This window comes from Paramacrobiotus metropolitanus, unplaced genomic scaffold, assembly GCF_019649055.1.
Source record: "Paramacrobiotus metropolitanus isolate TYO unplaced genomic scaffold, Prichtersi_v1.0 Parri_scaffold0000202, whole genome shotgun sequence".
NCBI lineage: Eukaryota > Metazoa > Tardigrada > Eutardigrada > Parachela > Macrobiotidae > Paramacrobiotus > Paramacrobiotus metropolitanus.
Window position 1 is genome coordinate 56,481 of NW_026570422.1, and position 16,533 is coordinate 73,013.

General features: G+C 46.6%; 1 protein-coding gene across 3 annotated transcripts; it reads right to left on the reverse strand.

Annotated features, from left to right (window-relative positions):
• Positions 1 to 44: 44 nt before the first annotated feature.
• Positions 45 to 14,544, reverse strand: LOC129600910 (muscarinic acetylcholine receptor M1-like). Of its 3 annotated transcripts, none has more exons than XM_055499582.1 (3): positions 14,285 to 14,544; positions 2,557 to 3,320; positions 45 to 1,327 (listed from the first exon to the last, which is right to left on the reverse strand). In XM_055499582.1, exons 2-3 carry the CDS (start codon positions 3,134 to 3,136, stop codon positions 126 to 128), a joined length of 1,782 nt encoding a protein of 593 aa, XP_055355557.1. In that variant the 5' UTR covers positions 3,137 to 3,320; positions 14,285 to 14,544; the 3' UTR covers positions 45 to 125. The 3 variants fall into 3 exon arrangements, with proteins under 3 accessions (XP_055355557.1, XP_055355556.1, XP_055355558.1); XM_055499581.1 differs by lacking the exon at positions 14,285 to 14,544 and adding an exon at positions 7,916 to 8,971; XM_055499583.1 differs by lacking the exon at positions 14,285 to 14,544 and adding an exon at positions 6,023 to 6,140.
• Positions 14,545 to 16,533: the final 1,989 nt, after the last annotated feature.

Sequence of the window (16,533 nt, forward strand, 5' to 3'; positions counted from 1 at the left end):
TTTGCCCAAAACAAATGCGAAGCGCTGCATTTAAAACTGCCGTAATTTTATTCAATTCAATGGCACGAAAACGTCCGCGAAATACATCAAATAATTACAACAAAAATTCACCCGCGCGACACTGCTCAAGTCTTCCTGACATTATAATGCGACTTGGTCTTAAGGCTCTTGCGGCACGACAGAATCCTAATGTACGTCTTGCGGAAATTGGCATTACATAAGGCATAACAGATTGGATTGATTGTGCTGTTAATGTAGCACAGATAATAACTCGTATCAAAAAACACATCCGGTATGGCTTTGGGGAAAAACGTCCGGATCAGCACCAGGACGTTGTAGGGCGTCCAGGTGATGATGAAGGCAAAGAGTATTGCACTGAGGGTCTTGGCCGCTTTCTTATCCTGCTTCTTGTCCACCCGGGCCTTCTTGCGCCCCGCCGAGTGGGGCGTCCGTCCCTTCCCCTTGCCCCCGGGTGGCAGTACCGTGTTCCCCTGGAAGACGGAGGGCCGCGGCATCCGCTTGGAGCCGGGCCCGGACGACGGCGACTGGGTATCGGCGCTGGAGACCCGCGGCCGGGGGCTGGGCGCGGTCTCCGAGAAGGGCGTCTCCTCGTCGAAGGAGATCTCTTCGATCCGGGGACGCGAGAGGTGGTCCGCGGCTTCCGGGAAGGTGATCAGAATGGTGTAGGTCTCCGAGTCGACGTTGGGATCCGCCAGGAGCTGCTGGGGCGTCCGCGGTCCCTTGGCTAACAGCGGGGTGTTCGCCAAGCGACCGTTGCGCTCCCGGTCGTTATTGGTAATCCGGTTGGTCGACAGTGTCCGGGAGGTGGTCTCGGAGGTCTGCGGCACCGTCATATCTGCGCCTTCATCACTGCTATCGTCATCGGCGTAGTCGTTGGTCACCTCCCGGTCGATTTTGCAGCAATGGAGGATCCGCCTCCATAGCGGACGCACCGGCGGCGGTGGCATGCCACTCTCCGAGGGGATCTCGGATAAACGCTTACTGGAGCGGAAGGTGGGCGGCTCCAGGCTGAAGTTGTTGGTGGAGTTGGGCACGGCGGAGGCGGTGCCCAGGGGCGGGTTGACGGCCGGGTCGTCGCTGGAGGACGTGGACTTTTGGCTCATCTGCATGGGCAGCCGTTTAGGGTCGGCGGTGAGGGTGTGGAGGTCACGTTGGCGTTTGAGCGTCTCCCGCCAGATCTTGACGTACAGGATGGTCATGACGGTGACCGGGAGGTAGAAGGCAAGGCACGCAGTTACCATTGTGATATACTGATTCGTATCCAGGAACTGAATGTAGCATTGGTCCGCTGCAACCGTTCGCCGGCCTGTAAATAAAAGCAGCGGAAATCAGTCGTCTTAATCAAAATGCTATAACTTCCAAGAGAAACTCGCTAAATACTGTAACGAACCAAGTACCAATTATTTTTTATATATAATTTTTTAGTAATTTTCGGCTTTGGCTTTCATATAAAGTGACCTTTATACGTGCATGTATATAATGGTGTTATCACAAAATTTCATATAATATTACAATGATTTATTTCTTGATGTTTGTTAAAGATGTTTACTACGTCTGCAATAAAATAATGATCCTATTGCCTTTCAGGCATTAGGCTCGACGTTTATCATAATTCAAAATTTGTTCTATTAGCGATGCCAGCTTGGTTGTACATTTACGGCATGATGTTAATAATCATTGCGCCGATAAAGTTTTGATGGCTTCTTAGAATAAACCCTGACTAATCGATGGCGATTGGTGCGGCAGCAGTGATCCAGTCGGAATGCGGTAAATAACCGTTGCGTGGATTGCCGCACTCACTGCCACTGTATCTGTACTGGCGAATGGCTCATGTTAAATAGACGCGTGTGCCAAATTGCTATCATCAATAAAAGAGGGATTTTTCAAAGCAAAGAAAAATATCAAGATCGTCGCGTTGATTAATGAGCTCCTCTACAACTTGTCACAAATCCTAGCCCACTATTTCCGCTGCCCAGCCATTAATGGCTTCCACTGATCGTTTCATTTGCCTTCCTCATCACACTCGCGCCCGTTGCTCTACCGCTGATTTATGATAAACTTCCCGTATAATGGCCTCTTTTTGAAGGGCAATTCGTTTACTTCATTGTAACCGCTTTTTTCTCTCGAGCCTTTACGGAAACTCCTACTGTAGCTGTCGAAATTTACGCAAGAACTGAAATTAAATAAACAGGAGCAATAATATAAACAAACAAAGCGCGCCACAGATAGCCAAAGGTCAACTTAAAACGCTCTCTTAATTATACAATAACGTAAAAATTTCGCAAACGGTTTCGACTATTAATTTCCATAAAATAAACTCAAAAAAGTCGAGTACAGCAATTGTATGTTATATTATATATTATAATCAATTTCTATAAAAAACAATCGTCGCTTCTCTGTATTAATTTATCCATTTCTTTTCCTACGGGTAAATTTCTTCAGGACTTCCCAAAATATCAATAATATTTCAGTAATAAACTAACAACATCAAACCGTGTGATAGATTATTAAACATTTTTTGCTTTTTTTACCGACCTTCAATATACGGCCAGGCGTAAATCCAGGGCGGCCATAGCACCAGCGAGATGAGCCAGGCCGCCGCGATCATCCCAAAGGCCCGCTTCGTCGTCCGGCGCGCCCGGTATGTCAGCGGGCGGGTAATGGACAAGTAGCGATCAAAACTGATAATCAACAAATTGAGCACCGACGCATTACTCATCAGATAATCCACCGCCAGCCACGTGTCGCACACAAAGGCCCCCAACGGCCAGGAACCGGTGAGGATGTACAGCGTGTACATGGGCATGGACACCAGGCCGATCATCAGATCAGCAAAGGCCAACGACAGGAGAAAATAATTGGTAATGGTCCGCAGTTGTTTGTCGACGCGCAGCGACAGCATCACCAGGATATTGCCGAAGACCGTCAGAAAGGCCAGCAGGCCGCAGATGACGGCGATGACGACGGTCTCAGGCAGCCCGTACGGCGGCCCGCCGGCCACCGTGGTGCGGTTGGTCGGCGCGACCGCCGCGGGGCCGGCGGTGCTGTGCACGGACAAAGGATCCATGGAAAGCGTCGGCGACGGCGTCAGCAGAGCGTACACGGCCACACTCATCGGGCTGGTCGGCACGGACACTCATCGGGCTGGTCGGCATGGGCGGGGCCAAGGGCAGTGGGTGGGTAGCACGGCGTGGTGGGTGCATGCTGGGCTACGCGGCGCAACCGGTCGGCATCGCATCTCCGCAGTCCAAAGGCAGGCGATTAAGGGGGGCTCAATGCGCGGCAATGGGGTCCATGGCCTGCAAAGAGAACGGTGGATATTAATTGTGATTGGTGCAAGTGACCAGTTTGTCAACTGACCACTACGCGCGTACGGCTTATGAATGCCACAGTCGTCCATCTACATTAAAGGCTGCTTTTTACCCATTATCATAATTACCACCTCAGTTCATTTTCTGTTTCATATCTTCAACCGTGTTACACGGAAGATTTCAAATGCTATACCGCAAATCAAATAATTTCATAATAATATGTTATGAAAAATATATCCATAGCACTATAGTGCTATGGATAGCTATCTGTCTGTACCTTTACGTCAGTATATGAAACCGGGCGAGGATCGTCATATTATTAAAAAAACACCGAGCATTTACGTAATCGACCAGTGATAAAAAACCTTATTGATTTCTTTAAAGAATCGGTGAGTGAAACGTTAATATTTGGTAAAAAACTTATTTGTAAAATAGTCTGTCGTTTTTACAGTCTGCCGAGAGATGTGAAAAATATTTTTCGTACAGATAAGTACTAAAATCGTTAAAAAAATTTCAGTTATTGCGATGGGCACGGCCAAAGAACACTCCAGAGTATTGTCCACTAGTACGTTGTGCTTCGTCCCAGCCAAGCCCTCCTGCACATTTTCGCCTAGCGTAATTTATTTACAACATTCTGGCATTAAACACATCATCTATTTGCACAGCACTATTGGATGCGCTACCCGCGTATCTCCCTCTGTATACCAGCACACACCACACAACCCTTCCGCAGTCCAAACTGCCCGTGCGCAAATAACAACGAACTCCACGCGGGACCTACTGAATCCGCCATCCAGCATATCCCCGCGTAACCCGAGACGCCGACGGGAATCTTAGCCGGCGAGCGGATGCGCACTTGTGCCATTGTGATCATGTTACATTTGTTTGTCTAACTGGCCATTCACTGTGCCCTGTGTGTGTGGCGCGCTGGCATTCTACGCCGTCCACAATCACAGCAGCCGGGAATAATGCCGCCAGCTGGTCCCGGGACACTGCGCACCGCATTGTGCCGGCCAGCGGAGCATGACGGATGTCAACGCCGAATGTGTTTGTGCTGGCAGCGGGGAATTGCGCCCGGATGAGGAAAGGCGAGCGCGCACGCGGCCCCACCACAAACGCGCGGAACGGGAAGGAAGAGGCATTCCCGAGTCAAGCGCTTTGTTTGAGTAACGTTATACCCCGGCAGCGCGCGCGCAGATTTCTATGAACGCTGGGAATTGTGGTAGGCCAACGTGAGGATCAGCTTAAAGAACGCGAAACGGACAATACGCACGATTTCTTGGAAATGTTTGAACCGAAACTTTGGTTAACACTTAACCGTAACCGCATCAACAACTAAATAAAGCTGTACTTGTCAAAAAAAAACTGACAATTATGCATGGAACAAAATTTGAAACAAAAACATGTATCGGTATTTTTTTTTCATGACATCCCTGGTTTTGAAAGTACTAATTTTAAGAATTCGTTTCACAGAAATAAATTACCAGGGGGAATTTTAAAAATCGAGATTATTCTAATTTCGGTTGGATGCGATCAAATCCAGAGAAGCACGTGCAAAACACCATTGAGAAAGGGCGCAAAGCGTACGGGATCGAGGTCACGCGGTCTGTCCTCTCCAAGCTGTCAGTTAAGTAACCAGCGTCAGCTTTAGGAGAACTGAACACAAACAATGCCCGACACACTGCAAACAGTGCTTCCGGTTTCCGCCAGGCAAATGAGTCAAAAACTATTGGCTTAATGTCCAGATCGTGCCGGCTACAAGTAGGCCAGTTGGAAAGCTATTATTTCCACCGCGATTGCAGTGCCGCATGCCGACGACCCGAGTACAGTTTTGCATGCACGGAATTATCCCGGCTTCCGGATCGACGACATTGTTTTATGGTCACAGGCTTCTTATAGATAAACTGGGTCTAGTTCTCATCAAAAGACTGTTCTGAGCGCTATATGATTAGCCTTCGGAGTGACAAACGTTCAAAAACGTCTAACCGTTAACAGCCCTATTAAAGGGGTGACAATTGAGCAGTAACTAGCAGCCGACATATTTTCATCGCGTTAAAGCGGCCTTTACAGAATTCGAAGAAAAGCGTGCAAGATTAATTAATTTTTGCTTTGAGAATCTGGTAGGGCTCTAAGCTGCACAAAACAAAATTTATTTATTTGGGAAAAATGGTTCTATCTTCTTGATGAAAAAAGTGTTTTTCGATCCAGGCAAAAATCTATTTACCGCACTATTTCAATCTAGAAATTTGTTTCCAGAAAATAGGTGCAAAAATAAAATTTTCTTTTGGATTTTCTTCCAAATTTTCCCTCATTGGATCGGCAATATAGTTGCGAAAACGCCAGCCAGTAAGTTATTCAAGGTTGAAAAATGTTTGACAGCCACATAACTAATGCATTCCACATCGGAGTGGTCGCGTAAACACACCACACAACGTTGACTGTGTACGTTGCACTATACAGACCACATTGTCACCGACACCGAGCCCACCCCATCCATCGGCGCCGGCGGAATGCAAAGTTAATTAGCAGTGAATGTTGACTCGCTCAAAATAAACACACACCCCGGCAGTGGCAGCAGGCCCGCGCCATTTGAGCGGCTGGGCCGCGCGCGGCGTTCTTGTCAACAAGCTAAAGCTTATACAGTCAAATGCAATTAATCTGACCAATGGAAACAACACACACACACTCACTCTCAGTGCGCCGGTGCCAAAATCAGCGTTCGGCCATTAAATACCCGCCGAATGGACGCGGGGCCAGATATCTAACATATCAAGCAGGAGAAATCAATGCAATATATACCCGGTTATGTAAGCCGTGCCGTGGAAGAAGAAGGTTATACACAGTAAGCGCGGCAGAAGAGCGGAGAAGGCCAGTTATGTTGCACATCCTAAGTGCGACATATAACCATCTAACCATACACTGACGACAGTAATCCCAAAAATACTTTTCCACTTGGCTTGATTCATCAGCTGCTGAGAGGAGCTGTGCGGCGCTGGCTCTCTCTGTGTAGTGTGGAGCTGTGTATGTGTATGTGTGTGTGTGTGGCGGGAATAATGTGGCAAATTTACCCGACAATATACACACGAGATCATTTCCGTTGTAAACTGCTAATTTCGCATGGTCATGTACAAATGGGTCTTAACTGCTCAACAATTTGCTGCGGACAAAACGCCCGGCAAGTTGTCCGGGCGCGCGCAATCGAATGAATCGATTAACTGCTTCCGGGGGAAGATTTTATTATTTAACTGCTTTATTAACATATAATCTCTGCCGGTTAAAAACTCATTCAAAACAAAATGCTGTTCCGCCTTAAAAATAATAATACGAATAACCTGTGCTCTTAAACGTTTTCCCCAGTAGCTTTAGATTGATCAGCTCCGCAGTTCGCATTTTCTTTTACTTATAAATATATTCAAGAATTTAAAGCATTAAAAAAAGACAAAATTAAATACAAGTATTTGGTACAATTTTAATTTTCTACGCTTTATAACTGCATGAAAATATTATGCCAATTTATTCGCTGAGTCGGTTAGCATAAAACACGGTAACCGGCTTCATTCGGACGGGCTTGATTGGGATGTTTTGTGTGTGTCTGTTGGGGCAGGATGTAATGCGGAAAAATTAGCGGGATGACAATACAGTTGAGCGGTGGAATGGGATTGCCTGGGCCAGCGCGGGAGGGAGGGAGAGCGCCGGGGCAGCTGCCTGGCATTAGCCAGCTGATAAGTCAGGCGTGAAATTTCCAACTAAGCCCCGGCGCTGATGCGCGCGCGCGCAGGGGAAGCCGGCTTTTGTCGAGAGCGCTCGCGCTGGCGCACAGTCGCATCAGCGATTTCTTAATCAGCTGTACACAAGACAAGTGCCAAGCATAACTGGCCTAACCAACCAAACAGAAATGAATAATCGTCAAGGAGTCCCACCCGGCAGCATGCACTATAACCACGCTGCTGATCCCTGGGTAGCAGTTTTGCCCACTTGTCCCTTATTTGTGGATAATTTCCTGATCGGCTGTTTATGCAGTTTTTTATCATTACGGACGCGTCGATCGGTGGATTATCCAAATATAACCGGTTTCTGTATATTGGCTCTCTACCTATACGCGATACAGCTTGATATCCGCCTGTGACAAGAGCCATTCGGGCAGGCCCAACATACTCTAAACATCATTTATCCCAGCGGGGAATGTTGACTGAAAAAACACAGCTGACCGCTGAAGGATGTATGTCGTCATTTACATTTAACACATATCACCACTTGCCGGCTAATCACACTGACAAACACGCGGTTAAGTGCCGGCTTAAATGCTTATTAAGCGGCCCGGTGTAATCAAGAGCGCCAACGTTATAGCCACAAGCACCTTCGCCCGGATTACGCAACACTCGGGAATTAAAGGGACGGAGAAGGGACGCGCGTGTTGGAGTGTGTACGCCGCACAAACGGACCTGTCAACATAATATATTCATCGCTTTCTTCCCTAGCTGCGTTGCCTGCACGCTACGCACAAGTTCGTACAATCGCTGCGTCTTCCCAATTGCCTCGCTTCACGGACAGGAAGAAACCGGGATAAAATATTTACGGTTTACCTTGTAGCAGAAAATCCCGAAGAAAAAAATTCACGGTGTAATTCCGTATAAGCGATTAGAAATTCCGGTTTTCGGTGTCAGACGAACGCGGTGAATCAAGATATGAGACAGTCAATCGGAGAAACAATTCGGCGCCGTTGCACATGTCATTATGCGCGACAACCGCCACGATACTGCCGCCAGGCCGATTAAGAGAAAAAACTGTTGATGTCGATGATTAGCGCAAATGGCTGACATGGCAAAACCTCAGCCGTATTAGCCCATCCGAAAAACCCCGCCGGTTTGTATGATGAAGAGGATAACGCGATAAACGCGGTGCGGCATAAAATACGACGACGGAGATAGATAAATATGTATGTACTGTGTAAAGCGCGCGGGCCACACGATATATACATACAATCATATATATACACACATGTACAACGGAGAGAGAGTTTGATTAGTTGTCAGCGGATGAGAAAAATCGTGCCAGGTTTATACTCGGAGAGGGATGCGCGCGCGCATGTACACACATATATAGAGTGTACAAAGTTGTGGGTGCAGTGTATGAATTGCGTCGTCGCGGAAAAGGAAACTTGAGTGGATGAGGCAAAACACTGGGCACCGGCACAGCACAGAGTTCCCGATAGACGTCCAGTTCAATCAGCTAACACAGACAGCCTACATTGCACAGCACACGCACGGGCCCGTCATGGATGGGAAAAATGTTGGCTGCTGCAGCAGTGCAAAACGCCACCGGAGCTCGACAGCTGACTCGGCATGGGAACACCGGCAGCCGCCATGGTTCTGACGACACAATGCACCGGATCGCCGGACATTCCTGCGTCGGAATCGCGCGTGTGCGAAAAAAATCCCGGCGGCAACGAAAGGTTATTCACCGCGCGCGTTAAGGAAGCGCAAGATAATGGTCGCCGTAAATAAAACATGATGTAATTAACATAGTCCTGTATTACGCAATGTAAGATTCGAAATTTTCTCAAATGCAAGCTTTCTAATAAAACTCGGATGTTGAACGTTGTCTAATCCGTACTAATGCGCTCCTTCGTGTGCGTTTAAATTTCCCAGGCTCCTCATTAAACTGTTTTCTGCTTTTACATCCATAGCACATGTAAGCAGGTTGCACATTGTGGCGTTGCTAAGGTGACCGCAGCAGTTCGCTCGATCTCGAAGATGCGCATCAAATGCCTAAATCTTACTTGCATAAGTTGTATAACCGATTGTGTTCGTGTGGACTTATTCAGCTTGGTTTTCCAGCACGCACTATCACGTTTTCTTGACTGTGTAGTCTGTGTATGTAACTGTGCCCAAGCACTTTGCTAATGATGTCGTGCTCCTGCATTTACCCGGCACATAACATGAGCCAGTGGTTAAAAAAGCCGGCGCTTTTTTCCTGCAGTTCCTGTACAGGCACAGCGCGTCATTACACGCGCCACCCGCACCGAAAAAAGGTGGCAGGCTAACTAATAAGTCATTGAGTAGAATCACGCTGATACTGTTACCCACTTTGGCCAGCATGGGGCTGGGGCGGGGGCAGCGCAGATTGGGTAAGCGATGAAATGGAACACATGATCCACTCACTCACTCTCGCGTCTCTGTCTCCCTCTCTCTCTCATGCAGGCTATACACATGCACTGATTGACTCAACTCGATTTGCGCGCCAAATGCGCTTCATGGTGTAATCTAATTGCTATAAAGCATATTGTTCATTCAGTCTATTAGTGATGGGGACTCGACAATGGCTGGCTGCGTCGAGAGTGTGGCATGTGTGTGAAAGGGCACACGCGCCCGAGGAACACGTTGTGCGCTAATGGCGGAGAGAGTGTGGTGAAGTTCGCGGCGTAATCAGGGGTTCATGCTCATCCCCACTTCACATGCGCCCTGCTAATAATCGGCACGATTTTTGACCGAGATTTTCTGGGGCAGTCGAGAATCGAGGTTACCACCGGAATCAGTTCCGATTGCTGTTTCCTGGTCGCCGTATCGGTTTAGCAATCTGTTTTCGTAAAAACACTATAATTTTTAAAGTTATTTAAAGATATTTTTTCTGATCGTTGATTGTTTTTATTTTGAACAGAGTATCTCTGTAAGTTTTTGCAGTAACTCAAAACTAAAGGAAAAACGGTTTTTTCGCTGTGACGCATTCTCGTAAAAAAATATGGCAAAGGTTACTGCAGCAGATTCGCTTTCATAAACCACAAAAGAAGATCGCTTCTCCGAACGGGCAGGCTTATCCGAGAAATGTTGATCCAAATATAGCCGGCGATGACGCGCCCCAGTAAATGGCGTCTTTAATAGGAAGTTGGCGTGCCGGAAGACGTGACCCGGGCCAGCGACTTTGTCCGCCACGATCGTTGGCACCCGCGCGCGCCACACAAAAGCCCCATATCGATAAATCACTGACACACTGACCACTGTAACATCTATAGAAGGGTACAGATGAAACTGCACGATGCACTCGGCGCGCAATAAAAAACGATCGGACGTTGCCGACTGCGCAGGAACCGGCGGTGGCGGAACTACGGATGCGGATAAGGAGAAACCGGGGCTGGTGTACGATAATCGCTTTAGTGGACGAGGCGATCACGTGCACACGTGAAACGGCCACGCTATGCAGCGGATCGATACCGGGCATATAAGAAAAATACTCCAGCACAATATATTTATCGATGTATCTGTATATGCCTGCTGCAGCGCTGCGAGAGTGAATAAAATTGACTCTTTTGCATGTAAAGATGTAGTTACTGCAGCCGACAGTTTGATCAAGGCTTCTATGCAAATATTGATTGTATCGATCCAGGACAATATTTTCCACATTTTTTTTGTTTTTACTCACAAAGAATCACAAACCCACAACGTGTATCACGGCGCGCGATGGTGCTGTCAGCGCTTAACAGCGGCAATCATCGCGTTTTCCGCGGCATAAAGTTTGGTGCCCGGACGAGGATAAAACTGGTCAGCCCCGATGGTTGTATAGTCGTGAAAATGTGTATCTAAGCGCCGTTAGCAATTACGGTTACGATTGACTAACAGCGGCACTGTAGCCCCGGCATTGTTTGCTTACCAAGCACAGCAGCCGTTGCTCGTGCAAACATTCGCGGGGGCCAAACGGGAAGCACATACATACACACACATCGGCGCATCGATTGACGCGCGCGCCACTGCAGCTTTCATTTCCTGAATTGACTGCGCGCGCGGCTATAGCCGTAACCCGGGGTTTGGATATTTTCATTTCATTCCCGCTTTTTCGCCCCATCCACAAAATCTCAGCCGCGTCATTCAATACACGAACACATACAGTCCCATGAATACACATTATACAGCGTTATATGACATTTTGATTTCCAAACACTTTACCCCGTACAACATTAAAAAGCCGGGTGTCAATTACGCATTAAAACCGGTGGTAAAAAAAGCCGGGTTAAACAATGGCATGGATGGCGGGTGTTTTGTACAGAACGTGATTTTATTAGCGTCTGTCAGTGCTGTGACGATGTAGGGCTATATGCTGAACAACAGCTTGCGCGCGCCGGTACTTTTATTCCCCATTGACCCCGGCAGACATTTCCCCGGCCGTAATCGCGGGATAACTGCTCATTTATTGCCGTTGTCAGCGATTAGTGACAGTCGACGCCATTAATTCTATCATCCCCCCGCTGCATTCTCCAGGGCACCATCACATATATATACGGCATGTATGTATGTATATGAACGAGTGTATACGCCGTACATTGCACCAGATACCACCCCGTCACCATCATCAATAGGGTATTTAAGTCTAAACGGAAACAACTGCACTCCACTTCCTCCAGTGCGCGCGCCACAAAGCAGCCATTTCCCACATTTACACGCCCCGGCACAGGGACGCGGCACTCCGCCGGAAGACAACAGTTATTATGCCACGAAGCTGGACGCGGGAACGACGGGCTGTACATATACGCGCCAACTAATTAGCTGGCAATGAATGCGTGCCGGCACACACACACTGCAGCCTACTTTTTCCATGCACTATTTTCCTTCCTTCGCAACAGGGAATTTCTAATGCATCACTTTAGGGAACGCTATAATATTTAAAACTATTTCCTGTAAATTTATTTTAACCGCTAGTTTTTTTACACGTGAATTATGGAACGCGTAACTGTGGAGAAAAGGAAACTGATTGCTTTGATTCCGTTGTTTAGTACAGCTCCAATTATTACAAGCACGTGGGCATAATGAAAACTTTTTTGATTATGCTAAGTAAATAATGGCGGGTGACTGCCGTGGTCCAGTTGACATTATCAGCCGACCGCAATGAAGCAATCAGCGACAAATCCTCAAAGTGAATAACCGCAGGCGATGCCGGCACATTGTACTTGGTTTCCTGGCGATGATAAATCACAGATAGAGAGATGCGGGGCTACTGTGCAGTGTTTAAGTGCTGATGGGCTTTTTCTTCCCGGTAAAAGGGACGCTGTGTCTAGTGTAGACAGTACACATACACACGCGCGCACACATTTATCTACACATGTTCGTCAGTGTGTAGCGCGTATTATGATAGGGAAGGAGTAATCGAAAATGCAATTTCCTGCCGACTTTCAGATTGCTTTCAAGTGGCTTCTTGACCAAGCATCTCAAGTAGGGGACATGCATTTCGCGGGATAGAGAGAATGGCATGCAGGCACACTGCATACACACACGTGTCAGACGGAGGCAGTGTATAATTACACAAAAACAGTCACACACACACACACGGAGAGATGTACATGGGGAGATGCGCCCGCGCCTGGATATTGGGCCAGATGATCGACCGCGACCAAGGAGGCACTTGAAGGAGAAAGGCGCGCCCCGGCGATGGCCGCACACGCGCCGGAGCGCCTCATCATCCCGTGGAATTATTTACACGGGAACGGAGTGCACATTTCGGATTTTTCTGAGTTGCTTCCTGGCGGAGGAACTTGAGTGCGGCTGCGGGGCGGGATTGCCCGTGGGGATTGAGCTGATTTTTATTGTTTAGCATGGTTCAGATTGCCTTAATTTAGTGAAAAGAAAATATAAAAAATTGTTAGCGATACTGGGAAGATTTTACCTGGTATTTTTTAGTTGAATGTATTTTCGTACAGTAATAAATAACCCCGCATGCGAAAAGGCAGTTAAAATGTGTTAACGGGAAGCGTTGTCCCTCTTATACCGACGTCCCGTTGCGATACCGGCATCGATGACCTGCAGTAACTTGCTGCATTCACTGAGCTGATCGATTCATGGTCTTCCGCATCTAAGCGGAATGCAGTATAAACTTGCTTCTGAAATCTTTACAAATAGAACCTGACTACCATGACGTAAGAACGACAATATTATTCTTGGGAATTTAATGCAGTGGCGCACAAGTTTCAATGGTAAAGTAGTTATGCATAATGCAGTTGCGCGCGCCACCAGTGTTCAAGTATAATATCTTAAAGAGCTCATTGGCAATAATTCGTGCATCCCGTACGCCATTTAACGAAATAAACAGAAATTATCGCACAAATTTTGTGCACTGTCAACATCAAAAATATCCAAACTTTATTATATCAAAAGCTGTAAAATTATTATTAGTGTTCGCTGTAAAAACCGTACGCTGAAAAAAATGTGAAATGTTACAGGTATTAAACGTGTAGCTAATTAAATTCTAGAATGGGGTAAAATAATTTCGGTTTTATTTTTTGCCTGTATAGCCGACCATGCAATTTGCAGATGCGGCATCTAAATGAACTGGCATATTCTTTTTCGAGTTCTCAATGTCCTGTGAATTGCATAACCGCCGGCTATACTGTATACAGCATCGGGACGATATTTACACTAATCTCCCGCGTTTTCCAGATGCGCACAAGCGGTCAGGCTTAAGCTAAACACTTAAATACGCTTAAGCTGGAAAGTGAATCGATTGATGCATATCATGCATAGACTTCCCCGCAGCAGCCGCGTCCCGCACTCCGGCTACGTGATCCCGCAATAAAGCGGATATTATAATCTCATCAAAATTCCACTGGCTGGGCTGGTATACATGACGGGCCATGGACCGCGGCATATGCGCCACGACCGCTGAATGAAGGCGATTAAAAAGAAATCAGATCTCATTGCAATTAAGTTGTGGTGAATTCCGAGGGTTTGTTTTAAATTTACCACGCTCGACTGCAGCCGGGACGGATATTTATATTGCGCATTACAGCATGGGCATTCGTGCGGAAAAGCCCGAGTGTTTCGTAATAGCAAATGAAAAATGCGGTTTTAGAAAAATTACACTACATCTACGCAAATTTGTCAGTGGCACAAGCAGCAACTATTCTGACCGGCGATATTCCAGTTTACACATTACTGCAATCCAGTGAAGTAGTTAAGCTGTCATTCACTTACCATTAATCTATATAACCGACAATAAAATCGCAACTATTACAGTAATCTCCGTCGAGAATTCCAATACGTATAATATTGATTGTCTTATATTTCCCGATGCGGGGATAAGAAAATCACGTGTGGAAAGACACAATGTTAACGGGTTAATATGCTAACAAGGGCAATCAAAGGTGAATCGCCGGATAAGTGAAAAAGAGACACTGGAACGCCCGGTGGATGTGGAAGAATAGCGAATTACTTGGACGCCGCTGCGCTAACGGTGTGTCTCTGCTCAACGGAACTCTCTAATAGCGAGAGACACGTGAAATTCCGCTGTGTTCAAGGGCGCGCAATCCTCAGGATTAGGAATATGCCGTCAGGATAAGCGGGAGTGGCCTGCACTGTGCTCGTGTCTACCAGTCTGACGTATTCAGGATGAGGGTGGGTGTTTGGGAGGGCTCAACCAATTACCGATAACAGCAAAAGCACTTCACGATGCCGGTTGCTTTCCGTTTATGTAGTACGGTATGGTAAGATATGCTGCGCGCTCTGGACTTATTGTGGACGAAAGGTTTTTGCGTTAGTTTAGATATGGCTGCGGATCGTAAGTAGAGGGAAGCAAACACAAGCGCTGCAAAACAATCTTAAAGCTTTTGCGTTCCAGAAAACCGTGCAGGTACAGTATATATAGACATGCCAGTACAGGTTTAGTTAAAAAGCAAAGAAAACTGAGCTAGTGCGGAAAACAGTTGTTCGGATGTATGTAGATCTAGATATTTAATGTAATAATGAGCAAGTGGAATTGGCATCGTGCGTATCCAATCACTCTGTATTAAACGCACTCCGAATTATCAGAAGGGCACAAATGGCAATGGTTATAACAACGAACGCCGTTTCCGGTTCGCTGGTTTACATGGAATTGCAGGAAATGCTATCATTCATTGCAAGGACCTGGGAATTCATTCCCGTACATGTTCTGCAAAAACCTTAACTGGCCGCTAAATCGTACTGTAGCCGCTACGTACTGTAGATCGTACGTGAAATTGCACCTGGTTCAGATCGGGCCACTGCCGGGCGCAGCCCACGTTACGTAGAACATGGCGCAGCGTGTGCGCCATTTATCCGTACATCAGACTCTACAGTGCAATTTTGTGTAGCGTCCACAATAGGCGTTCACACAAAAATCCCGGTTGTCGGTTTCGTCGCACGGATCATTCGTGGAATGAGTATACCGTATGCCTATAAGGCAGCTTAGAAAACTCGCTATCTGTCGCGGCTTATTCCTACGTTTACTGACAGCTACCATGTTCTTTATAAGCGGCTACCTTTTGCTAAGCGTGCGCGCAAATCAGAATTATTTTGAGCATTTTTCAGCTTAGTTGCATGCATACTTCGCCTTGCCCATTATTTCAATCAGTACCGCTTTAGGGATCAATATATTAATCACTTTACCGAATCGAGAGCCTCTGTGGCGGGCGGCCACATGAACAACCACGGCTGACTGAAATGCAGTCTATGCATATCACCATTCAGTCTATGCAGCCTACGCGCTTATCAGTGTGCAATCTATGCAGTAAAGACCAGCAATGCATCTATGCAGTAGAAGTGATTAATATATTGATCCCTAAAGCGGTACTGATTAAAATAATGGGCCAAGCGAAGTAGATTATTATACGTTATTTTTAAAAGTCCTGTCGTCGTCAGTGCATGTACACGAGCGACGTAAGCAAGATTAAAGCATGTACAGTTGTGATATGGCGGCATTTATTATAGATAGCTCAAAGCATACTGTACTAACAGTAGTCTCATCTTCAGGAACAAACTATTTTGAAATTAATAAATAATTGAAATGTTTGCAATTAAGATCGTCGGTTTCGTCTGTTAGCGGCTTAGCTGAAGCCGAACTCTCATAAGGCAGTGCAGCAATGGACAACCGGTTAAACAACAGCTCTTTATATCAAAATTAACACGATAACTGACTTTACAGATAATTTTTTACTCAGGTTGCACGTAAAACTGTAAGTATTTGCCGCATTGTAGCGCTAATCGTTAACCGGGAAAGAAAGATCTGAAGGTAGTAGGCGTTCCGTTTCCAGTGCAATCCTTTTACGATCACTGACATGATCGCACAAAGGGCACCAAATACGGAAAACCAGCCAGACTCTAAAATTTAATCTTTTCACACTTTCACAATTCTCTTAAATTCATCTAATCGGAATTACGTGTTGTCAATGACAGTACGACTTCAGATGCTGAAGAAATCAAAAACG